At 43.7% G+C, this 26,302-nt stretch overlaps 1 protein-coding gene across 1 annotated transcript in view; it reads right to left on the bottom strand.

Annotated features, from left to right (window-relative positions):
• TRAPPC10 (trafficking protein particle complex subunit 10) overlaps positions 1 to 26,302 on the bottom strand; it is an 89,057-nt gene that overhangs the window by 44,329 nt on the left and 18,426 nt on the right. Inside the window, exons 2-9 of the mRNA XM_039511511.1 lie at positions 20,908 to 20,989; positions 20,081 to 20,216; positions 14,472 to 14,668; positions 7,376 to 7,571; positions 5,338 to 5,449; positions 3,860 to 4,107; positions 2,193 to 2,339; positions 59 to 173 (exon numbers count right to left, since the gene is read on the bottom strand). Coding sequence (XP_039367445.1) covers positions 59 to 173; positions 2,193 to 2,339; positions 3,860 to 4,107; positions 5,338 to 5,449; positions 7,376 to 7,571; positions 14,472 to 14,668; positions 20,081 to 20,216; positions 20,908 to 20,989 — 1,233 coding nt within the window. The remainder of the gene's footprint in view (positions 1 to 58; positions 174 to 2,192; positions 2,340 to 3,859; positions 4,108 to 5,337; positions 5,450 to 7,375; positions 7,572 to 14,471; positions 14,669 to 20,080; positions 20,217 to 20,907; positions 20,990 to 26,302) is intronic.

Here is a 26,302-nt window from a genome sequence, read left to right on the forward strand (position 1 = left end):
GCCATCACATACTTAGATAGCAAGGTATTACATAAAGTATATATGTTTTTGGTAGTACCTGTTTCAGGGCGCTCTGCTCCCAAGCCTGCTAACAGATCAACTGTTCTGTTAAGATCTTCTGAATTAGGTCCCTTTTCTGACACAAGTCCACACAGGTAACCAAGGGACTTTAGCTATGGAAATAAATACATGCCATAAATATGTTTCAAAAAGTTACGAATATCCACACAAAAAGCCTTGCTAACAAAGGTCTTCTACATCATGACTCCCAACAGATCGGTACAGGCTGTTTTGATGATAAATACTATTGTCATATTACTACACTTATAAAACCTTTATTAAAATGATCTCCTCAAGGGACAGACAGGAGAGCCTTCTAAAAGTGGCTGAGCATTTTACTTGAAAAGCTGAAAGGAATCTTATTTAAGACTAAATTATATTTACAATTCAATAACTTTTGGTATTAAAGACATTAAAATGTAAACACTCAGCACTTTTATTTTCATAACACACCTGAAATATCGATACTTATTAAATCCAGGGGTTTGGGGTTGTTTTTTTTTTTAAATGTATAGAGAACAACTTTGATCTATCTGGCAGTTACTAACAGACAGGTGCATTTAAAATACCAGGTTTATAATATTTAATTAGTGTCTTGTGTTTCAGTAAAAAAAATTAAACTACAAAACTGTATGAAGTCCAGAGCCTCCAATGTACAGACTGGGTGGCTATACAGACTGAAAATTCATAACATATCTAATTTATATAATGCTGTATGTGAAGTGAAACATTTCTTCTTGAACAGAGATGATCAGCAGGGCTGCCTTTAACCAACACAGTGCCATTAAAGATGTAGGTGAATAGTTACCGATCATTATGGGACTGAACTGGGGGTAGTTTGCTAAATTCTGTGTCAAAGGATGCTATCTGACTGAAGGTCAACCCTGGTGATTATTTTCTGATGTGAAGAATTAGAGTCATTTTAGCATAAGAGAGGTTACTGATCAACAAGTTATCCAATCTATTTTATAATAGGGTCTCATTACTTGTCTTGCCCCTCGAAGTAGTAAATTTCACACTGTGTGGAATAATATTTTCTTTTAATGGTTGTAAATGGACTTTTTGTAATCCCACCTCTTTTGCGGTTTTGCCATTGGTTCTGGTGCTCTTCACTCCATGCCTCTAACATTGCAATCCTTCTACAGACTAACCTCTCCCTGCCCATTATGTTTCTCAACACTCTCCCTCCCCATCTATCAACTCCACCTGTACTCCAACAATTAACTCCTCAACCCTATTTCAAAGCCAAGGGCATCCCCCAAAAGTTTTAATATAAACAGTTATACATTGTAATAATGGCTTGTAAATAGCCTGATGTACCCATCACCTCCTTGACTATTTTGCTTGTATGTTTTTCCATTTTATCCTTTAGTCTTGCCTTTTTAGGATATAAGCTCTTCTGGGCGTGGACTGTCTTCCTATGTTTATAGAGCACCTAGAACAATGGAGTCCTAATCCTGATGGGGGATTTTAGGAGGTACCACATTATAAACAAAGTAAAAATAGTAATTAATAAAAAGAAAATGTGAGAGTTCCCAGCAACTTGGGAGAGTAGCAGATAAGTGGGCTATTAAAGCCAACATTGTCAACAACAGTGAAGGTTAATTATTTCTACTGTAATTATATAACAGCCATGATTTCTATATTGTAATTAGATTTCTACAAAATCCATAATATGCTGGAAGTCTGGGGAAAAATCAAAATATAAATAAAAAGTCTGGAGGAGTAGAGGCTCTTATTCAGCTCAGGGTTTGTCCTCTTGCAACACATTCACAGCACCCTCCTCCTTTCAGCTGACAGACTTCCTAAGTTCATTTCAAAGCTAATCAGTACCACTACTGATTAGCTAGAGCAGTCACTGCTTAGCAACATCAAGCACTTCTCTCTCCCTCCCTACATCAAAGAGCTAAGCATGTGCTTCAGTATTCCCAGCCCTTGCCTCCCAATGAAGAAATAGAAAAAAATGTAAACCTGATTATATCAGGTAGCACGACAAAGTACTACCAGGCTAGTCTACGGATCAGTGTATTAAAGAACTTCTAGATTCACAATAAAACATGTCCCAGTTTGTCACAGAGCCATGGCACATTTCAAGTGATGTCTCCGTAACTGAAACATATCAGCTTGCTTACCTTTTCAGTGGCATAGCTCCACAGGCCAACTGTGTGGGAAACATTGGCATCTACTTGTGCTCGGTCACAGCAGCCTTCTATTCTTTGTAGGACCTCTAAACAGCTCAAAAATACCCAGCAATCCAAAGCTCCAGGAGGAACAGAGACCTGAAGATGAACAGTACAGGTCATTGAGAAATGAATAATTGCTTGATCATATTAGGACATAGCTTGAGAGATTGGGGAAGAGGTGCACTGCATGGGAAGTAGCTTCCATTTAAGGAGATTTAGAAGACTGAGGGCTAGTGTACACTACCGCTACATCAGCGCTGCAGTAGCATATCTGAAGACACGCTATGCCAATGGAACAGTGCTCTCCTGTCAGCATAATTACTCCACCTCAACTAGAGGTGAAAGCTATGTCAGCAAGATAGCATCTCCAGCCGATATAGCACTGTGCAGACACCGCTTTAAGTTGATGAAACTTACGTTGCTCCAGGGGGCAGGGGGTTCACACCCGAGTGACATAAGTTACATCAACTTAAATGGTAGTGTAGACAAACCCTAGGTTTGCTCAATCTGGTAAGAGAAAATCTGATAAAAGCATATTAAACAACAAATGGTATAAATACATTGGGAACTCCTACTTACTCTGTGTTGGGATACATGAGTAACGTGACAATCAAATTCTAAGGCACCGAATTTAAGGTAGAGAAGAGGAAGTGTTTTTTAGTGCAACTAATAATTATCTCATGGAGTTTTCACTACCATGGTATCTTAGAAACAATCAGAAGGATTAACTTTGACTAAGAATAGTATCTGCACCTACAATAGCAAGGATAAGACTAATAAGGAATTAATCACAAGCTTGATTAATCAGGAAGACATTTTCCCATAATGACGTAGTATTGTTCCTGAAAACTGATATATAATCAGCTTACTAATACTTAACTTTGGTCACCTGATATACATTGGGGATGGTCAAAATTTATCCCCCCAGCATACCTGATAAAGCCACGGTATAACACTAAGATACAGTAGTAGACACACACACAGTTCTGAAGTGAGCTGCTGGCCCACATATCAAGAAGATAGCCTTCCTGCCCTATTCCCCACACAACTATACATTTATTACCACATATAAGTTAATTATTGGCAATAGATCATGACATTGATAATGAATTCAGGAAAGAAGCATATGAATGACTATCAGCTTCATAGTAAATTTATATTAGTTTTTCAGATAAGGCTCAGAACCTTTTAACAATACAAGACAATCATAATGCTACCTCCGAAAAACAAACCTTTATGCAGTCTCCATCCATATGGCTACACATCAAAGAAAAACCCATGGCTGCCCCATATCAGCCGACTTGGGCTCATGGTGGGCTCAGGCTGCAGGACTGTTTCACTGCTGTGAAAATGTTTGGACTCTGGCTCGAGTCCCTGCTCTGAGCCCCTCCCACCGCGTAGGTCATGATCCTCACAGGTAGATATTTATTTTAAAACGTATAGTAATATACATGTAATATTGTAGCAATATTACAATTAGAAACATTTTTACACCATTATATTGGTAGTACACTAGCAGTGCTCTATGTGTTAGCAGTGAGTGACAACTGGACAGAAACCTCTGTTATTATTGAAGAGATGTTATTTACATAATGAATTATATTACACTAACTCACTTCTAGTAGCTTAAGCTCCTGTACACAGTTGTGAAGAAGCTCTAGTGCTCGCTGGGACACCTCCCATGGTCTCTGTAGGAAGATCAGCAACGTGCACTGGCGAGAAAACAGGTAACTGCGCAAGTCTAGTAGAGTGGCTTCTTGATTCTGAATTAGCTCTCGTTTCTCCATATCTATTGGTTTACGGAGAATCAACCCATTCCAGCTCCGCACTGGTTGGCAGAAAAATGTCAACCAATTTGCTCCATCTAAGTAAACAAATATACAGTTAACCTCCAAACCCATTATTTTAAAGTAAGGCTTTTTTTTTTTTTTTAAACCCCACAACAATGTTAGGGCCAAACTTTACCTCAAATACCTACATAAGCAGCCTGATTTTCAAAAGTGGCACCCACACCTCCCATTACTTACTCTAGATACTTAAAATTAGGCACCTAATTTTTAAAATGTTGATCTAAATACCTGACAGCTATAAGCTGTAAGACAATTGGTTTACAATGTATTTCTGGATGATTAAAGTAAAGTCTCAAGTGAAATTACAGCTAGAAAGCTGAGCAACTTTATCTGCCTGAACATCCATTAATTACACCACACCATGATAGGTGTGTCCCTTATTTTAGTCATATCTGCCTTTATCCCACTAACTCACTATAAGTTATTTGTTAAGTGTTCCATACATCTTTGTATTTTACATCTACACTTAGTGGTATCTGAACACCTCATGTTGTATTATGAAATATCATAACATCTTATACAAAATGATTGATTTCACATTACTTGACACTTCTCGAAAGGTATGTATCCCATGTTATTGCCAAACTGAAATGAACTCAAGTCTCATGCTGCTTGTAGAAAACAATTTATATTAAGTATACAAGGAAAGAATTGTATACACATGCATTAACTGGGCATGGCATAACTCTACAGTGTCTAGAATTCCTTACTGTATCTAATTTGAAAAGCACATTTTAGCCAGTGTCTAAGGTAGCCTGTAATCATGCATGTTGTTTAAAAATCGTATTAGATTCAATGGGAAGCCTCCAAAATAGCATGCTGGGATATTTGATTTTTAATGACTCAATAGCAAGCTTTGGGAAAAAGCAGCAGCACAAGGGCCAGATCAAGACATAGGTACTTGAAACCAATGGCTAGGGCCCCCAGTTCTTAAGAGTCACATGAGACCAGAATCTCAGCTTTCATTATGTTTCTAGACCTCACGGATGCAAAGAAAAGCTTGAACACATGACCAGAGTATGACTGTTCTCTGTCTGAATCTGGAGCGAGCATGAAACAATAGCTCCAAGTATCATGTCTCATTCATCTTAATTGAAATCTGCTGCCACCCTAGGAAAGGGTATGGCAGAACCAGATAGGTTGTGCCTAGGGCCCTGTCTTACTTTAATTTGGTCCTGAGCAGAACAAAGAGTGGAACTAACTAATCTGCTGCACACATTCACTTGTTGATTTAAAGCACTTACCACCAGCACCAAAGTTAACAACATATTGAGAGAACAAGGCATCAAGTTCATCATACTGCACCAAGGCATCTTCAAACTGCTGCAGCATTTCAAAGACAAAGGCCAGCTCTTCCTTTTAAACACACGGAAAAAGAAAGGTACAAGTTATCAAAATGTATTGCGGTCAATATTGTGGATTTTAAAAATTAACTATGAAAAGGACTCACTAACCCAAAAGGAATTCTCCAAACTTGTCTGAGGGTTTGAATACCCAAGACAATGTAATATTACGATTAATTATACTGCTATAACTCCCCTGATGGACACCCTAATTCCAGAATTAAGAGTGCCTTTTTCCAAGTTAACCTATACTGCTTCCAAAGCTAAATGGGAAAAAGCTAAACTACAGTAAGCCTGTCCACATGAAAAGTTATAGTGGTATAATTATACTGGTAAATTCTTCCTGTACAGACAAGCCCTTACTCACTATAATAAAATATTTAGAACAAGCCTTAACTCTCAGGAAGCTCATAAAACTCACCTCTTCCAGAAAATACTGTTAATGTTCTTATAATTTATTCATTCTATTTATATTATGGAGACACTAGTTGCAGCTCCACAATTAAAGTTTGGTTTTACACTTAAAGCAGGGATTCAACATATGTTATGTATGAAAAATTCCATCTATTTTCCCCCAAACAACAGCACTTACTCCATAGAATAAACTTTCTGGGAATTTACAAGTAAATCTGTTGATGAGTTTAGGAGTTAAAATTAGTTAAACAGGTCCTTTGAGAAACTTAGTACTTGGTGTCACCTTTCTTTCCATCCTGAATAGGGTTAACAGAATAATGCAAAAGCTTTGAACTTCAGCTTTTGGTACAGTCAAACCTCGCAATAACGTACCCCGCCATAACGCGAAATCACATATAACGCGATCATAAGTTGGCTCCCCTTTAAGGCCTAATACCAGTGGTCCCCAACGCCATGGCACCCGCCGGGACATTGATGTGCCCCCGCCTAGTGCCCAGCAGGGGAGAGAGGCTGCGGCCCCGCACCTGTCGGGGACAGAGAACTCCGAGGCTGCGGGCGCCGGTGCTCTCTGTCCCCGGCAGGCGCAGGGCCGCAGCTTCTCTCCGGCTTCAAGAGGAGCCGCAGCCACGTGCCTGCAGGGGACAGAGAACTCCCGGGCTGCGGGCGCACACTTAGGTTTGGGATAATTGCAACAACATCCCCGTAATGTTATTTTACTCTAAATTACTGATATGTATTTTCACCCTCAATTCCACCTTAATGAGACTTCTCCTATCTAACCACCTGGTTTTGTGTTACATAATGAGCCCGGGGGAGATGGGGGGAGAGAAGAAGAAGGTAAGTGGGGAGGCAAGAAGTCTCAAGCGGTGGTGGGACCAATCTTACATAATGCAAAAACTCAAAACTATATGGCATCACACATCAAATCAATCCCTAATGTTATAATTTGAATGTGCCGTTTTTTCTGTAAGTATTTAAATGTTTATTAGAACAAATCAGATACATTTAGGAGTCATGCAGATCTGGAAATTCAAAACATCTGAAAACAGAATTCTCTCCAGAGAATTACATGATTCCATTTTTAAAAAATAACTAAGATCATTTATACTCTAACAACATTCTAAGCAAAAGAAAGTTTAGTAATACGTAGAGCACATTGGTATAATATTTTAACTAGAAGGGTTCATTTGCACAGCCATAAAATATTTTAATTTTTCAAGACTTTTACACAAAGGCAATGGAACAATAAAACGCTTTTTTTAAAAAAAAAATCTGTGCTCACAACTAATCCACAGCCTTTCTGCTGTCCAAGGTCCTAAGACACACAGAAGCCTGAACAGAACAGGTGAACACAGCACCACAAAACACATTGCAGGCAAGAATAGTGACAAGTTTTGCCATAATACTAGCCTCTGTTTCTTTTAAAAAGGAGCCTGATCTAAAAAAATACAGCCAAAAAGAATGCTTTCAACAAAACAAAAGGACTTAAAATTTTTTTTTTCCAATTTCTTCTTTAAGTCTGTACCTGGACCATGAAATACTCGCAAAAACTCCATCCTGGCTCAGTCCTCTTCTCTCTCAAAGTTCTCATGTCATCTTCAAACTTGCCTAGATTTTTGGTAAAAGACATGAGAAGCAGCGTCCTGAGTTTTGTCAGGAAGGCGTTCCAGGATTCCTGAGAACGGGAAGAGTCTTTCAAGGGGTCAGACAGTACCACACATCTGTAAAGATATTGATGGAAATTATTTTGTGGGAATAAAAAGTAACATCCAGACATAAAATAAACTTATAATAGCCCTTGCAATTAACTACTGTAAACAATGTCAAATCAAAAGAGCAAGGAAACTCAGATTTCTATTCAACATCAATTCAAGACTTATTAGTAAATGGTATGAGCTAAGGACAGTCAATGGAGGCAAAAAGTAAGAGCGTTAAAATGATAATGTACATTGAACAGCCTTGAGCATACTGTAGATAGAAAGGAAGCATTCGTTTGGTAGGTGGGAGGGTCCTGACACCTGTCAGGAATGGTCTAGTTATTGCTTAGTCCTGCCTTGGCAGGGGAGTGCAACAAACGATGCATCAAGGTCTCTTCCAGTCCTACACTTTATGATAGGTTTAGAAAGAAATTTAAATCTGTGTTCCACAAGATTACAAAATGAGTATATTCTATATTTTCAAAATCAATAAAAATGTTTTAGAAATCCAAAAAACACAAAAAAGCTCTGCTGTATAGGTTCCTGGTGTAAGGCTTTATGAGCCACGGGAGCAAGGAGTAGCTGGGGTTGCCAAGGATCACTATGGGCATTTGCACATTCCCTGGTGGAATATTCTGGTCTGGAAAGAAAATCCCAGTGTGCAGCTTTCTATACAGTCTAGTGTTCTGAAAGATGCGTGCATCATGCACCTTCCCTGACCACTCTGCACTGATGTCAGACAAATGGCCTCAGTAATCTACCAGCGCCTGCAAGACCATGGAGAAGTAGCCCTTTTGGGTTGATATACTTTGTCATGATATGGTCTGTGGCCAAAATTGGGATACGAGTTTCACCCCCTGCAATTAGGGAATCCCATCGCCTCACAGTCATCAATTATTTGTCCTGGACATCACTAAGAGTCACGGTCCCTCAGGTTATTAATGGCCCTGCACACTTGCATCACCGCAGCCGCCACAGTGAACTTTACAACTCCAAACTGGTTTGCAACTGACTGGTAGCAGTCTGGAGTTGCCAGCTTCTACACAGCGATCGCCACTCACTTTTCCACAGTGAGGGCAGCTCTCATTCTGGTGTCTTTGCATCGCAGTGTTGGGATACGTTCCACACAGTTCCAGGAAGGTGGCTCGGTGCATTCAGAAGTTCTGCAGCCACTGCTTGTCATCTCATACATTCATCATGATGCGATCCCACCACTCAGTGCTTGTTTCTCAAGTCCAGTACCGACAGTCCACCATGGCAAACTGGCCCATGAACGCCTGCAGCAATTTTCGATTATTTGTTTCCATGGCAGACAGTAGGGCAGGCATCACCGATTCACTCTATGTCACAGCTCATGAAATACTGCAAGACCAGCCACACTGTGTTCATAATGCTCATCACCAGACTGATCAGCAGCTCAGGAATTATGCTGCCAGACAGAGGTGGCAGGCGTACAGTTTACATGGACTGTTGAAAAACAGCACACAACGAAGTAGCAAGCCCATGGAATGATGGGACAAAACAATGAATCATGCGACAGCGAGCATGCCCCCATGGTGCACCGTGATCTGTTCCCACAGCTCCCAGTGGCAGAGGGTGGAAAGTTGCACAGTGAGATAGCTACCCTGATACAACAACGTTGTCAATGAAAAAGCAGTGACTGTGGATACGCTCAGCTTACACAAGGAATGTTGTGTGGATGCTCCACTGATGTTATTAAAGTGACTTATGATCATTGACAAAACTTAAGCTAAATAGTGTAGACATGGCCTAAGACTTTACTCTTGTACTTTTCCTCTGGCTCACTGGTGATGGGTTTACATAAACCTTGAAAAACCAAGTATTTGAAGTTCTGAAAATTTATTTTGGTTACTTCATTCATTCTGAATCAGTGTCTATAAAAATATAGCTTCAGCATGTTTAAAGCCTTTATCTTTTCTGGAAGAGGTGAACATCCAGAATTTAACTGTAGCCCTACAGAACTACTATTTCCACACACACACACTTTAATTTTTATTCCAAACCATTACTAATTCAGGAAAAGATGCAGCAAAACTTTTTCCTTCGTTAGTTCATATTTGGGGACAGATGGACATACATCTCACCAACGCCATTTGCTTAATGTTAGGCATCAGGGAAGTTACTATTCTTTGAAGGCCTGGTCTACACTAGGAGTTTATGTCGAATTTAGCAGCGTTAATTCGATTTAACCGTACAACCGTCCACACCAGGAAGCTAACTAGTTCGACCTAGAGGGCTCTTTAGTTCGAATTCGGTACTCCACCCCGACGAGGGGAGTAGCGCTAAATTCGACATGGCTATGTCGAGTTAGCCTATGTGTGGACGGAAATCGACCTTAGTAGCTCCGGGAGCTATTCCACAGTGCACCACTGTGTTGACGCTCTGGACAGCAGTCCGAGCTCAGATGTTCTGATCAGCCATACAGGAAAAGCCCCGGGAAAATTTGAATTCCTTTTCCTGTCTGGCCATTTTGAATCTCAATTCCTGGTTGGACATCGGGGCAAGCTCAGCAGCACTGGCAGCGATGCAGAGCTCTCCAGCAGAGGAGTCCATGCAATCTCAGAGTAGAAAGAGGGCCCCAGCATGGACTGACCGGGAAGTCTTGGATCTGACTGCTGTGTGGGGCGATGAGTCTGTGCTTTCGGAGCTGCGCTCCAAAAAACGGAATGCAAAGACCTACGAGAAGGTCTCCAAAGCCATGGCACTCAGAGAATACAGCCAGGATGCAACGCAGTGCCGCGTGAAAATCAAGGACCTGAGACAAGGCTACCAAAAAATCAAAGCGGCAAACGGACGCTCCGGAGCCCAGCCCCAGACATGCCGCTTCTACGAGGCACTGCATGCCATTCTCGGTGGGTCTGCCACCACTGCCCCACCAGTGACCGTGGACTCTGAGGATGGGATAGTGTCGACGGGCAGTTTCTCGGCGATGGTCGCGTATGGGGAAGATGAGGAAGGGTTTGTGGAGGACGAGGCAGGCGACAGCGCTTACAATACTGCTTTCCCCGACAGCCAGGATCTCTTCATCAGCCTCACAGAGATCCCCTACCAACCCTCCCCGGCCGTTAACCCGGACTCTGAATCAGGGGAAGGATCAGTCGGTAAGTGCTATAAAACGTGTAAACATTTATTTTTTAAAAAACAGGAATAAAAAGTATATGAAAAGAAGGTCAATACATATAGGGATCGAACAGAAATCCTCTTGGGACAGTTCCACGAAGCTCTCGTAGAGGTACTCGAAAAGCCTCCGCAGGAGGTTCCTGGGGAGAGGTGCCTTATTGGGTGCTCCGTGAAGGAAACTCTTCTGCGCCAGGCCATCCTCAGGTACAGTGGGAGCATTGCCTCGACGAGCATGGCAGCATAGGGCCCTGGTCTGTGCAGGGATTCACGCAGCATGCGCTCTCTGTCTCTCTTAGTGACCCGCCTCAGGGTGATCTCGCTCGGTGACTGCTGCATCTAATTAGGGGCATTACTGTAATGTTACTATTGTGAATGCTTGACTTTTCCTTTGCATAACAATGACCGTCGTTTAACAGCCACGTGGTGGAGGCTGCAGAGGGAAAGCATACAGGGATCTTTCCCGGGGACAGCCGCGAGGGGCTGGAACAGGGTCAGACTTTATGCTTTCCAGATTGCCTGCAGCAGGAGGGCACTGCTATCCATTAACTGTTAAGCAGCCTAAAGTTTACAGCTTACCAGGCCTGGCTGCTACACGGATTCTGCTGTCCTGCCCCGCTTGTCTGATCTCCAGTGCAAGACCCCAGGCAATGAAAGCGAATGCCGAAAATTCGAACTTGTCCTGAGAGCACATGAGATAGGTGCCCTGTATGGTCTTGTTCACAGAAACAGACTAGACTGTGTTCAGTGTTCGCAAACATGTATCTTTGCAAGGAAATCACTTCCTTTTTCCCATCACACAGCTGCGGCTCTGTCCCGAACTGCCCCGGCATCCCCCTCACAGAGGCTGGCGCAGATTAGGCAGCGAAAGAAAAAGACTCGGGACGAGATGTTCGCTGAACTGATGGCCTGCTCCAGAGCCAAGGTGGCCCAGCAGAGCCAATGGAGGGAGACCCTCTCTCAGCAGCAGCGCTCACACAGCGAACGGGAGGACAGGTGGCGGCAGGAAGACCAGCAGGCGACTCAAACGCTGCTTGGACTAATGAGGGAGCAAACGGACACGCTCCGGCGCCTTGTGGATGTTCTGCAGGACTGCAGGCAGGAGCAGAGAGCCCCCCTGAACTGTATCTGCAACCACCCTCCCCCGCCACAAAGTCCTGTCCCCCCCTCACCCAAAATCACAAGAAGGAGGGGCACTAGGGGCCGTGAAAACTGTCACTCCACCCAAGCAGAGCGCTCATGTAACAAACAGCTCTCATTCCCTAAAGTATGAGAATTGCTTCCCTTCCTGGCTCACCCAATCCAAAATCCCAGTTTCATCCCCCAACTGTGTAGTTGAGTATTAAAAATAGTTTGCTGTTCATTACTGTTTCCGTCATGTTTCTTTGCAGAAGATTTTTTGTGAAGGGGAGATAGGGGCTTGTTAATTGCATAGGACAGCCACCATTACCAGGGTACAGACATGGGGGCAGGATCAACAGCAGGTCACACACAGAGTGCAGTCACTAGGCACCCGGGTCACTCTGGGAGGTGTCTGCTGCCCCAGGTCAGTCTGGGAGGTGTATGCTGCCCCAGGGTCCGAGCGCCTGGCATCCACAAATGGCAAGGCAGGCTGCCCTTACCATGCCCTTCCACCCTAGCCATGAACCTCTCCGATGCCCTGAGCCCCAGCCAGAGCCATCATCCCCCTACACCTACTCACCCTTCCCACACACCCCTCACCCCTTCCTGCACACCCTCCTGTAACCGTCCTCCCCCCAGAGACCGCTGTAGGAGCAGGAGCCTGTCAGTCCTCGAGTGTAGAAGCGGTCTGTACATCACTGCACACCGTACCCATCACAGTCTGCGTCCCTGTTTGAACCCTTTAACGCGACTTCGTTAGTAAAGAAAACTTTGTTAATTAAAAATGTTCCAATAACTTTATTTTTAAACGTCTGTTGGAAGGGGGGAAACCTGGGGAACGGGGTATGTAACCGCTGAAAAAAGTCAATAGTAACTGAAACAGGGGCAGGTTCAGCTTCTCTGTAAAGAGACTGGACAGTCATAGGTTACCCTGCTCTCTGAGGAACCTAGCTTTCAAAGCCTCCCGGATGTACAGCGCTTCCCGCTGGGCTCTTCTAATCGCACGGGTGTCTGGCTGAGCGTAATCAGCAGCCAGGCGATTTGCCTCAACCTCCCATCCCGCCATAAAGGTCTCCCCCTTGCTCTCACAGAGATTGTGGAGCACACAGCAAGCTGCAATAACAATGGGGATATTGGTTTCGCTGAGATCCGAGCGAGTCAGTAAGCTCCTCCATCTCCCCTTGAGACGTCCGAAAGCACACTCCACCACCATTCTGCACTTGCTCAGCTGGTAGTTGAAGAGCTCCTTGTCACTGTCCAGGGCGCCTGTATAGGGCTTCATGAGCCAGGGCATTAGCGGGTAGGCTGGGTCCCCGAGGATCACTGTAGGCATCTCCACATCCCCAACACTTATTTTGTGGTCCGGGAAGAAACTACCTTCCTGCAGGCATCTAAACAGACCAGAGTTCCTGAAAACACGCGCGTCATGAACCTTGCCCGGCCACCCGACGTAGATGTTGGTAAAACGTCCCCTATGGTCCACCAGTGCTTGCAGCACCATTGAAAAGTAGCCCTTTCGGTTAATATACTGGCTGGCCTGGTGGGCCGGTCCCAGGATAGGGATGTGAGTCCCATCTATAGCCCCACTGCAGTTTGGGAATCCCATTGCGGCGAAGCCATCTATGACGACCTGGACGTTTCCCAGGGTCACTACCTTTGAGAGCAGTAGGTCAACGATTGCGTGGGCTACTTGCATCACAGCAACCCCCACGGTAGATTTGCCCACGCCAAAGTGGTTCGCTACTGACCGGTAGCTGTCTGGCGTTGCAAGTTTCCAGAGGGCTATGGCCACTCGCTTCTGCACACTCAGGGCTGCTCGCATCCGGGTGTCCTGGCGCTTCAGGGCAGGGGCCAGCAAGTCACAGAGTTCAAGGAAAGTGCCCTTACGCATCCTGAAGTTTCGCAGCCACTGTGATTCATCCCAGACCTGCAGCACTATGCGGTCCCACCAGTCCGTGCTTGTTTCCCGGGCCCAGAATCGCCGCCCCATAGCATGAACGTGACCCATTGCCATCATGATCTCCGCGGCGCGGGATCCCGTGCTTTGTGAGAGGTCTGTGCCACTCTCAGACTTCATGTCCTCACCGCACTGCCGGAGCCTCCTCGCCCGATTTCTCAGCAGCTGACTGAGAAAGAGGTGGACGATAAGGTGCGAGGAGTTGACAACGGCCATAAGTGCAGCGATGATCGCAGCGGGCTCCATGCTCGCAGTGCTGTGGCGTCCGCGCTGTCACTGACCAGAAAAGTGCGCTAACAGATTTCCCGCCGGCGCTTTCAGGGAGGGAGGGCGGGAGTGACAGTTGAATAACGACAGTTACCCAAAACCACCCTCGACACATTTTTCCCCCAGCAGGCATTGGGGGCTCTACCCAGCATTCCAATGGGAAGCGGGGACTGCGGGAACTGTGGGATAGCTGCCCAGAATGCACCGCTTCCAATGTTGACGCTTGCCCCGTTAGTGTGGACTCACAAAGTCGAATTAGTGTCCTTAGTGTGGATACACAAATTCGACTTCATAAGGTTGAATCCACAAATTCGACCTAAGTTAAATCGAACTACTCTTGTAGTGTAGACATACCCTAAGTGAAAAACTGGATCTATTAAATGGATTATCCAGAAAACTAGTTTTACAATTATAAACAATATTTTTTAAAAAGTCCTTACCTGTCACTTTGTTTGTTACAGAAGTCATTTCTTATTTTATCTACTATAGATGTTCGGGGAAGGATGTTGGTTTTGTTCTTTTTTTTTGCATCACTCTCAACTACCACAATTAACCAATCCACAGAGCTGTGCACTTTCAGAACATTCTGCCACTTGGTGATGTCATCCTTTACTGTAGCTTTGTACACTTCTGTATCCTGGGATTATAAATAATGAATTAGCAAATCAAATTGACAATCTGGCCAAATTTGAAAGATTTTGTTAAAACAGGAAAAAAACATTTCAAATGATACCGAACGGAATTAGTGACACAGATTATTGAGAAGTTAAACAAGGACAACGTCAAGGTAAGGTTTTATTCTTTCGAATGACTACTTTAGACTCTTTCAAATGAAAGATTTTTAAAAATCAAATTTACCCTGAACAACGCACTGAAATTTGGAACTTGATTCAATTAAGACAATGAAACTAGACTGATTAATTTCATTTTCTGGTTCTAATACACCAACAATGCAGTGGCATTTGGGTTTTCCAACACCGCTGGAAAGCTTTAAGTTGTTTGTATCTTCAATGACTTAAATTTAAACAACTCAAGTAACTCATTTTCTGTAACTTTTTTCTTTTTTACAGATCAACTATGAACATATTGCTATGAATATTCACGATGCAAAGTTGTGTCGGTTAGTTGTGACTGGTCAAGTCAGATGGTTAGTGTTTGTTTTTTTGATTGTATGGGAATTTCTCCTATAATGACGATAACTCCTAGTGAATGAAACATTGCAGATAAGCAATATTAGGAAGTTTTAAATTTTTCCATTTTTGGATCACAAACCTGATCTAAAGCATGATTCTTGTAACAGTTCACACAGCCAGTAAATCAGAATTTAATCTATCTCCCATTTTCATAATGGGACAGTGCATGTATGCATTGTTTGCTGCCAAGGATGTGGTCAGATCCTTGTATAGTTTAGTTTCCACTATGCCAGGGCTCTAGGAAATGGTTTTGGAAATCCTGTACTCCTGCTGCGTCAAGCAGTGTCACTATAAAAAAAATGGTTACTCACCTTCTCGTAACTGTTGTTCTTCGAGATGTGGTGTTCATGTCCATTCTAATCAGGTGTGCGCGCATGCACGTGCACGATGGCCGGAAGATTTTTCCCTTAGCAGCATCCATCGGGTCGGCCTGGGTGCCCCCTGGAGTCGCACCCTCATGGTGCCTAATATATAGCCTTGCTGACCCGCCACCTCTTCAGTTCCTTCTTGCCAGCTACTCCAACAGAGGAATATGAGGGTGGGTATTGGAATGGACATGAACAACATCTCGAAGAACAACAGTTACGAGAAGATTTTTTCTTCAAGTGCTTGTTCATGTCAATGCCATTCAGGTGACTCCCAAACAAATTTAGGAGGAGGGGTTGGAGCTGTCCACTGACTGGAGTACTGCTCTACCAAAGGCTGCATCATCTCTGGCCTGCCTGGTAATTGCACAGTGTGTGGCAAAAGTGTGTATCGATGACCACATTGCTGCCCTACAAATTTCCTGGGCAAGGACTTGAGCCAGGAAAGCTGTTGATGAAGCTTGTGCCCTTGTAGAGTGCACCATTATCGGGGGCGCTGGGATCCTTGCTAGATTGTAGCACCTGGTAACGCAGGCCACAATCCATGATGAAAAGTGTTGTGTCGAAATAGGCTGGCCCTTCATCCTGTCCACTACTGCAACTAAGAACTGTACCGACTTCCTGAACTGTTTCGTCCTTTTGATGTAAAAGGTCAGCGCTCTGTGGATGTCGAGAGTGTGGGGCCTCTGCTCCCTGTTAGTCAAATGAGTCTTGGGGTAGAAAACCAGGAGTAAAATGTCCTGGTTGATATGCAACTGCGATACCACCTTTGGGAGGAAGGCCTGATGGGGCCTGAGCTGAACCTTGTCCATAAAAAACATGGTGTAGGGCAGCTCGGACGTTAGAGCCCCGAGGTCAGACACCCTCCGGGCTGAAGTTATTGCCACCAGGAATGCGACCTTGTAGGAGAGGTAGAGCTGGGAGCATGTTGCTAGAGGCTCAAAGGGATGCCCCATGAGCCTAGAGAGGACCAAGTTAAGGTCCCAAGCAGGAACCAGTTGGCGGATGTGCAGGTACAACCTGTCAAGGCCCTTCAGGAAGCGACTGACCAGGGGGTTAGCGAAAATTGAGTGGCCCTGTACCCCGAATGGAAAGCCAAGATGGCAGCTAGATATACTCTTATGGAAGACAAGGAAAGACTGTCTTGCTTTAGGTGGAAAAGGTAATCCAAAATCTGGGGCACTGAGGCTAGCGCCGGGGAAAAGTTATGCTGAGCTGACCAGATTGAAATTCTCTTCCACTTCGCTAGGTACGTGGCCCTAGTGGAGGGTTTCCTACTGCCCAAGAGAACCTGTCTGATTTGTTCTGAACAAGAGAGCTTGAAAGTATTCAGCCATGGAGCCTCTAGGCTGTGAGATGCAGCGACTGCAGGTTTGGGTGCTGGAGCCGCCCATGATCCTGCATGAGAAGGTCCGGGAAAAATGGCAGGGTAATCGGGGCTCCGACTGATACGTCTAGGAGAGACGTGTACCAGTGCAGGTGGTACAGGCTGGTGCTATGAGAATGAACTGAGCCTGGTCTCTGCGGATCTTGAGCAGGACCTTGTGGAGGAGCGGTACGGGTGGGAAGGTGTATAGAAGCGGTTCCTCTGAATGGAGGAGGAACGCGTCCGCTGTGGAGCCCGGACTGTGATTCTGGAAGGAGCAGAACTGCTGACACTTCCTGTTGCGTCGCATGGCAAAGAGGTCGATCAGGGAACAGCCCCACCTCTGGAAGAGCAAAGATGCGATGTCCGGGCGAAAGGACCACTCGTGGCTGTGAAGATATCTGCTGCGGCAGTCCACCAGCTACTTCTGGACCCCTGGAAGGAATGACGCCTTTGGATCGACTGAGTGCTCTATACAAAAGTCCCATAATTTGAGGGCTTCCTGGCACAGGGGAGAGGAGTGTGCACCACCATCTGTTGATATAGAACATTGCGGCCATATTATCCATCATGACCGATACACACTGGCCTACTAGATACGGGCAGAATGACTGACATGCTAGGCGTACTGTCCTGAGCTCCCTGACACTGATATGAAGACTCAGATCTGTCTGTAACCAGAGGCCCTGTGTCCTGGGGTCCCCCAGATAAGCTCCACACCCCAAGTCTGACACATCCATCACTAGCATCAGGGATGGCTATGGGGCAGGGAAGGGGACTCCTGAGCACACCCGCTGAGCGTCCGTCCACCATAAGAGCAAGTCGAGGATAGGGCGAGGCAGGGTCACGGTCCTGTCCAAGCTGTCCCTGGCAGGTCTGTACACTGACGCAGGCCACGACTGAAGCGGCCAAAGCCTGAGTCTGACGTGCCGAACCACGTATGTACAGGCCACCATGTGGCTGAGAAATTTGAGAATTTCTCACGGTGGTGGTGGGGAACTGCCTGAGTCCCTGGATCATGGCGTCGAGGGCCTAGAATCTCACCTGTGGGAGGAATGTTCTGGCTTGAGTCCAAAACCGCCCCTATGAACTCTATCCTCTGGACCAAGGACAGAGTCGATTTAGTTTCATTCAGTAGGAGGCCCAGATTCTCAAAAGTAGCTCTGATGAATGCCACTTGAGCTTCCACCTGAGCCTTGGATCGGCCTTTGATCAGCCAGTCATCAAGGTATAGAAACACCTGTATCTGATGTTTCCACAGAAATGGGGGCACAAGGCTTTCTCCATGAGGATCACCTTCAGCCACTGTTCCCGTTCTTTAAGTGTCCTTGGGCAGAACTCGCAGCAGATCTTGCCATGATCTTTTTGATGGGTCTCCCCCAGGCACCTAGGACATGACAAGTGCGGACCACTCTTAGGCATGCGTTTGGCACAAGCCACGTAGTTCTTAAATCCCGGGGACCGTGGCATGCCACAGCGCCACGGCCAGATTGGGAGGGGGGGAACCCTCCCCCCCAACTACTATACTAAACTTTAACTGGAGGAGTACTACCAACAACTAACTATAGACACGGAATAACGAAGAAACTTGCTGAGCAGGAGCCAACGGAAGTTCCAGTCACCGTCACTGGTGGTAAGCAGGAACTGAAGGGGTGGTGGGTTGCCAGGGCTCTATATTAGGCACCATGAAGGCGCGACTCCTGGAGCGCCCAGACCAATCCGACGGATGCTGCTAAGGGAAAAAATCTTCTTGCCATCGTGCACACAGACACCTGATTGGAATTGACATGAACAAGCACTCAAAGAAGAATATAAGTTACAGTTCAAATGCTCAAGTGGACAAGTTTAAAATTTACTTTTTATGAAAACTTATGCAAGACAGACTTGATTACCTTCCACGATCATTTGAACAAACAAAAAGTGGTGTACCGGGACAGCAGAAAAGTCAAAAGTTCATTTTTAAATTACAGTGAATACTTGCAGGGTCTTTTGGTGTTATTAACCTACCTCTAGTGTTTATTAAACAAACATCACTAAGTGTCACCAAGTCATTGGCTACTATCTCCTTCAAACCAATATACTAATACAATTGTTCCCAAAACAGACTTCCACTGTGCCCCACATTAAACTATGCAGTCATACATGTTGCCATGCACTATGACTGTTACCTGTTACTTACTTAGTTTTTAATCCATAACATATTGACCACGTTTTATTAGTTTTCTTTACATTCTTCTGGTTACCTTTATTATTTTGTTAACTTTTCAAATAACACTAGATGCTCAGAGCAGGATTTTTCCTTTATTTAGTTCACCATCAATACTTTAAAGAGCATTCATTATACCATCCTCACATTCCATCCGTTTCCCCACTATCAGGAGGCATAATTCCCAGATCTCCTGTAATGTCTTAATTTATAAAGCACAGATTTGCACATTAAATTAGGAAATCACTAATGGGCGGCAGGTTTAAAACAAACAAAAGGAAGTTGTTCTTCACACAGCGCACAGTCAACCTGTGGAACTCCTTCCCCGAGGAGGTTGTGAAGGCTAGGACTGTAACAGGGTTTAAAAGAGAACTAGATCAATTAATGCAGGTTAAATCCATTAATGGCTATTAGGTGTTAATGGATGGCAAGAGAGAGATCACTTGATCATTACCCATTAGGTTCACTCCCTCTGGGACACCTGGCATTGGCCACTGTCGGTAGACAGAATACTGGGCTGGATGGACCTTTGGTCTGACCCAGCATGGCCATTTTTAGGTTCTAATCTGCTAGTTTTAGTATATTGCATACCATTTCACACACCACCTTCCAGCAGAAACCACAACAGATTAGCTTGGTGATTTAATGCACTTGAGAAACTCAAGTTCCCCAAGGCTTCATCCTTCTCAAGTGCCATCTGATAACATCAAACTTGTCTCATATTAGGACAATGCAACTCCCCCACCCATTGGTGACCCTGATAGTAACAAATGTAACCAACAGGAATAAGGGGACAGATTGTAGAATCAGCACATCCCATTTACCAAACTGGGACAGGGCAGAGCTTATTTTATCTTCAATCCCACTCTCATACCTTATTATGTGCATGGTTCATGCTTAATATTTTCCTAATACTTACACAACATTCTGTCCAATAAATATGAAGGAAGGGAAAAGTCAGGAGAGCCTTGTTTCCTTCTTTGGGTAACAGCTCCTCTTTGAATTGAACAAAATTAGATTCAAGATGAATCATCTTAGGAGCACGTCCATAAGACCTATGCAGAATTTTAAAAGAATTACCATTAGTAATTGAGAAATGAGCAGCAAAACTAAAAGCAGAACAGAAATGACAGGGCAAACATTTATTACAAATGTAGCTTTTTTTAAAAAACCTCACAAAACTTAACTGTGTTCATTATGGTTTGATTCGTGTAGCATGAATTCAAAAATTCATCTGTTTTCTCAGAAAATAAGACACATTCTCTTTGCAAGGAAAAGGGCTGGAAACTTCCAGCTTTCATTTTAAAAAGATTCTCCTTTACATGTTCTTGTGTTCCTCCAAAATTAGAGGTGGCCTTTGGCTGTGGATGTCACAGGGTCCAAAGCCCAATTCTATTTTTAAGTCTTTCCCTTATGCCCATTAAAACAGGAACCAGGCTTATCTTCAAAGCATGGTTGCCCAAAGTGCAACCTGGAAATACCAGTAAAACTAATCTTTAGTGCTGCTAATCCCTTTATGATTTTAAATTCAGCCTGGGCTAAATGTGGGAACAAACATACCAAATAGCCCAACATCCAGAGTTCAAGGAAAATTGGCTCTGAAAACCAGAAATCTTTCCTCCTGTTCAGCTTCCAAACCAACACAATTCACTGCACAGTATCACATTATTATTCACATTTTCCTAAATCCAACAATGTGCATCAAAACAGAGCAATGGGGAAGAAAGAGAGGTGGAAATACTCTACCTTCTCCATTCCATGGGTTCTTTTGGAAGCTGCTGAGAAAGCATGGGATATACAGAAGTGAATAAATTCTGATCTCCAGCACCTAAAATTAAAGAGACTCATATTTTTAAAAGTTCCTTTTAAAATATATATGGACAAGATTTAAGAGTAAACTATACCATAGTTACATTTTTAAGAGACTCATTTTCATACTGGATGCATGGATAACACTGCTGTATAGAAAAATGCTTTAAAATAACTTCTTGTTATTGAATATCTCTACGAAACACCATTCATATAACTGTCCCAAAATTCCACAGAAGGTGTGAGAAAAACTCAGCTACAGCTAGCAGTCCAGTGTTGTACAACATCACAAAAACCGAACAGCCTCCAAAAACTTCAATCAGTTTACACAAGACAGGCTAGGTACTAATGCCACTGTACTATGAAACAAGATAAATAGAACAAAATGTACAATCCAACAGAGAAAACAGTAACTGATTTTCAGCAATATAACAGTATCCGGCTGACATTTACATCCTTGGCAACAAGACATAATAGGATGTTGCCCAAACCATTTAACCCCCCCCCCCCCCCACACACACACACAGAAAAGATCAAGTAGGTCAGAAAAAAAAATCTTAGTTTTAGAACTGTTTTATTATGTATTATATAAAATTACAAAACAGTAAAGGCTACATCCCACATTTCAATACTCCTTAAGTTACATTTTTTAAAAAAAGTTACTTTTCATAATATAAACTTAGAACCTCAAGAACTTTTTACTTTCCCATGGGATTTTATCGTCTAATTACTACACATCAATTTTGCTCCATTTTAAAATAGAGCATGAGTCAGCCATTGATTTTTTTTTCCATTCAGTACATTGTTCTTCCCATCATTTGAGCACTACCTCTCCATTAAAATGACATCAGTAACTAGTGTTGCAGCTCAGAGTAGAATCAAATTGTATATTTGATATAGGAAACCAAACTTAATCAGTAATAAACCATTTGGAGAATAGTGCTCACCAGGTCAAAATTTTAAGTGTGTCAAATTTTAGACCTATAAAAACAAACAAGATTATCCAAAACCTAGAACACAATGAATTCACACAATCAAAAAAAAATCCCGATGTAGTTAAGATTGGGGGTAATGTCATCCCAAGGCATTTAAGGTAAATTAACAAAGGAATGGACTCGTAAGAAGTGTGGGAGGTTTTCTGCCTTTCAACTTGAACTGTCACCACCGAGTGTACAGAACCTCATCCTGTGATAGTGTAAACCGAGAAGAAAGAAAACTCCAAGACTTAGAGATCCAGCCTTTCCTTAGCTTGCCTTATAACACCCTGGAATGGGAGAATAATTCAGCTTTTAAATTTGGTTCACAATCAAATTTTGGATTGGTAGCATAGCTCAGCACGCCTATTGCGTAGTTTCATTTTTAGTAAAAAGGAAAGAATCACCACCAACACCTAAAGTACCAAAAGGAAAAGTAATTCCTGCGTTCTGCATCTAAAGAGGTGATTTGGATATTTTTAGGTCCTTCAAAAAAATATGTAACTACAAGTGTGATCTCGAGAAAACACTGAACAAAAATCCAAGGCACTAGATTTCATGTATTTCTATTTTTTTTTAAACAACTGTTGCTTAGCATGAAGCTCTCTCAACTAGCGTTAACTCACCTTTATAAATGCACAGATATATTGGCTATTTAGCCATATTTAGTTTAAATCACATGAAATCTGAAACATTTGAACACCAAAAGTTTGGTTCTGAGATCCCAGCTATCTTTAATACAAGCATGACAGGACAGAGTTTATATCCTGCTTCTGAGCTCCCTGTTGGCAGCTTCACAGAACAGTGATTTTCAGCCTCTTCATTTGCAGACCCCTAAAAATTTCAAATTGAGATGTGGTCCCCTTTGGAAATCTTAGGCAGTATAAGTGTATTAATAAAATTTGCCGATGACACACAGTTGGGAGATATTGCCAATAAGGAGGAAGACCAGAATATTTTACAAGATGATCTGGGACGACTTTGTAAGTTGGAGTAATAGAAACGGGATGAAATTTAATAGCACAAAATACAAGGTCATGCATCTAGGGACTAACAAGAATTTTTCCTGTAAGCTGGGGACGTATCAGTTGTGAGAGAGGAGGAGAAAGACCTGGGTTTATTGGTTGACCACAGAATGACTATGAGCCATCAATGTGATGCAGATGTGAAAAAGGCTAATGCAGACCTAGGATGCATCAAGCAAGCTATTTCCAGTAGAGATAGGGAAGTTAGTACTATTATACAATGCACTGGTGAGACCTCATCTGGAATACAGTGCGCAGTTCTGGTCTCCCATATTTAATAAAGATGTATTCAAACAGGAACAGATGCAGACAAGGGCTACTAGGATGATCCGATTAATGGAAAACCTACCTTACAAGAGGAGACTCAAATAGCTTGGGCTTGTTTAGCCTAAGCTAAAGAAGGCTATGGGGAGATATGATCTCTCTCTATAAATACATCAGAGGGATAAATACCAGGGAGGGGGAGGAGTCATTTTAGTTAAGCACCAATGTTGACACAAGAACAAATGGATATAAACTGGCCATCAATGAATTTAGGCTTGAAATTGGATGAAGATTTCTAACGATCAAAGGAGTGATCTTCTGGAACAGCCTTCCAAGGGGAGCAGTGGGGACAAAATCCTAACTGGCTTCAAAACTGAGCTTGAAAAGTTTATGAAGGGGGTGGTATGATGAGACTGCTTACAACAGCATGCAGCTGATATGCGATTGCTAGCAACAAATATCTCCAATGGCTGGTCATGGGACACTAGATGGGGAGGGCTCTGAATTACTACTGAGAATTCTTTCCCAGGTGTCTGGCTGGTGGATCTTGCCCAGATGCTGAGAGTCTAACAGATCACCATATCTGAGGTCAGGAAAGAATTTTTCCCTAGGTCAGACTGGCAGGAACCCTGGGGGGGTTTCACCTTCCGCTGCAGCATGGGGCACAGGTCACGAGCAGGTTTAAACTAGTGTAAATGGTGGGTTCTCTGCAACAAAGTCTTTTAACCACGATTTGAGGACTTCAGTAACTCAGCCAGAGGTTAGGGGTCTATTACAGGAATGGGTGGGTGAGGTTCTATGACCTGCAATATGCAGGCGGTCAGACTAGATCATGATGGTCCCTTCTAACATTAAAGTCTTAGAGTCCGTGAACCACAGGCTGAAAACTGTTGTCAGAATGATTTCCAGTCATCAGAAAATCTTCCACTGTGTGGCATTGCAAGTGATATGTACTGAAAGAGCAAAGAATGTTTTCCTTCCAACAATCTTTGCAACAAACAAACATGGTATTGACAACAGTGATACCTTGTATTTGGAGGGAACAGATGTTGAACAATAAGGAAGGTAATTTCTGATCCTTTCGTATTTCATTTAGGCCATAGCTCCCCATCAAACTGAGTATGACATTCAAAACAGGTTGTGCAATCAGGTAAATATATATATTTATTTTTAATCACGCAACAAGGATCTCACTTTTTCCCCAGATGGGATTTTCTGGCAAGAGCAGCAAGCTTTCCAGCTGATCGCAACATGTGTGATTTTTGCAGCTGATGACAATGGCCAACATGCCTTTGGTAAAGTTTTAAACAACTCTCCATGCAAGGTGTCTAGTGGCCTCCAGCTGTTAAAGCAGAGGTCCCCAAACTATGGGGCATGTGCTCCAAGGGGCATGGAGGAATGTTTGGGGAGTGCGGGGGGGCCCAGGTAGGGTTTGCACCTTCCTAATTGTTGGTAACTGGACCACTGAGGCCCTGACCCACCACTTCCCCCAAGGTCCCGGCCCACTCTGCCTCCCCATCACATGCTCCTCTCCCCCACATCTCCCCATCAGTCGCTCTAACATGTCCACTCCCTCCCTCCCACCCCCCCCCCCAGTTAGGCTCCCTCTGCTCTGGGGCTGAGAGAGCCTGAAAAGGAGCCTGCCTGCAGGTAGGAGGCAGCTTAGGCTGAGCAGGGTCTACCATGGGTTAATGGCCAGGCGCCTCTCCGTGCCGTGCGGTAACTGGACTTTTGGTGTCCGGTCAGTACATTTGACAGGTCCCCTTTTTGACCTGACTTCCCAGTTGAAAACCAGGCACCTGGCAACCCTAGGCCTCAGCCAGCCCCCACCAAGGGCGGGGAGGAAGCGCCACCCAGCCCCACTCCTAGCTCTCCACTGGAGTAAGAGTGGGGAGGGGTGGCACAAACCTGTAAAGTTTGGAGACCACTGTGCTAAAGCATCACATATGCATTCGGGAAGACTTGAGGTTCTCCTCCTCAAAGAAAAAAAATGGAGAAAAAGAAAAAACTCAAAAATCATCTGGCTAAGACAAGACCCTGCTTTAAATCAGCCACAAATCTCATTAGACAGCCATTCCCAGTGCTACTGGAAAACATGGGAGAGGATGCAAGCACACTGATCAGATCAGGAATGGGGGCAAAAGCACCGAGCCTCACTTCAACTGCTAACTGTGCTGAGGAACTGGCAACAGGAATTCCCCTGTTCCTCTAAAACAGTGGTTCTCAACCAAGAGTACACATACTCCTAGGGGTATGCAGAGGTCTTTCAGGGGGGTACATCAACTCATCTAGATATTTGCCTAGTTTTACAACATGCTACATAAAAAAACACTAGTGAATTTAGTACAAACAAATTTCATAGATAATGAATTGTTTATACTGTGCTATATACTGAATTGTAAGCACAATATTTATATTCAAAATTTATTTTATGATATGGTTATAATGAGAAAATAAGCAATTTTTCAATAATAGTGTGCTGTGACACGTCCGTATTTTTATGTCTGATTTTGTAAGCAAGCAGGTTTTAAGTGACATGAAACTTGGGAAGTACACTAGATAAATCAGACTCCTGAAAGGGGTAGTCTGGAAAGTAGTCTGGAAAGATTGAGCGCAACTGCTCTAAAACACTAGCAGAAGGCCCTTGACCTATCAAAACTCCTGTTAGCTGGAACAGGAAGGAAAGAAAGAAAGGAACAATTCTGGCTGAAAAGAAAGGCCAAAAGAGAGCCTCAAAGAACGGACCACTGTCCTCTTCCCCCACACACTTCTTCCTTCCAGAGAGACATAAGCATGGTTCCCCAATGTGGCTATTGTACCTTTGGTGTGCCAGTAAGTGGAACTGGCTTTCAGCTTGGGTGATCACATGAGGAACCTTGCATCAAACCTTAAGCAAGGAAAAGGCAGAAAACATAATGTAGAGACAATGAATATGCACACACAAGAGAAAGATGTGACCAGAACCACAAAACTTCAGTATTTCTAGCACTTGAGAGCAATATCACAGTAAAGGAAGAGAACTGTATGCATGTACAAGTCAGTATTAAGTGCTTGCATGGGAATCTGAAC

Source organism: Mauremys reevesii, linkage group 1 (genome assembly GCF_016161935.1).
Source record: "Mauremys reevesii isolate NIE-2019 linkage group 1, ASM1616193v1, whole genome shotgun sequence".
In the NCBI taxonomy this organism is placed as follows: Eukaryota; Metazoa; Chordata; order Testudines; family Geoemydidae; genus Mauremys; species Mauremys reevesii.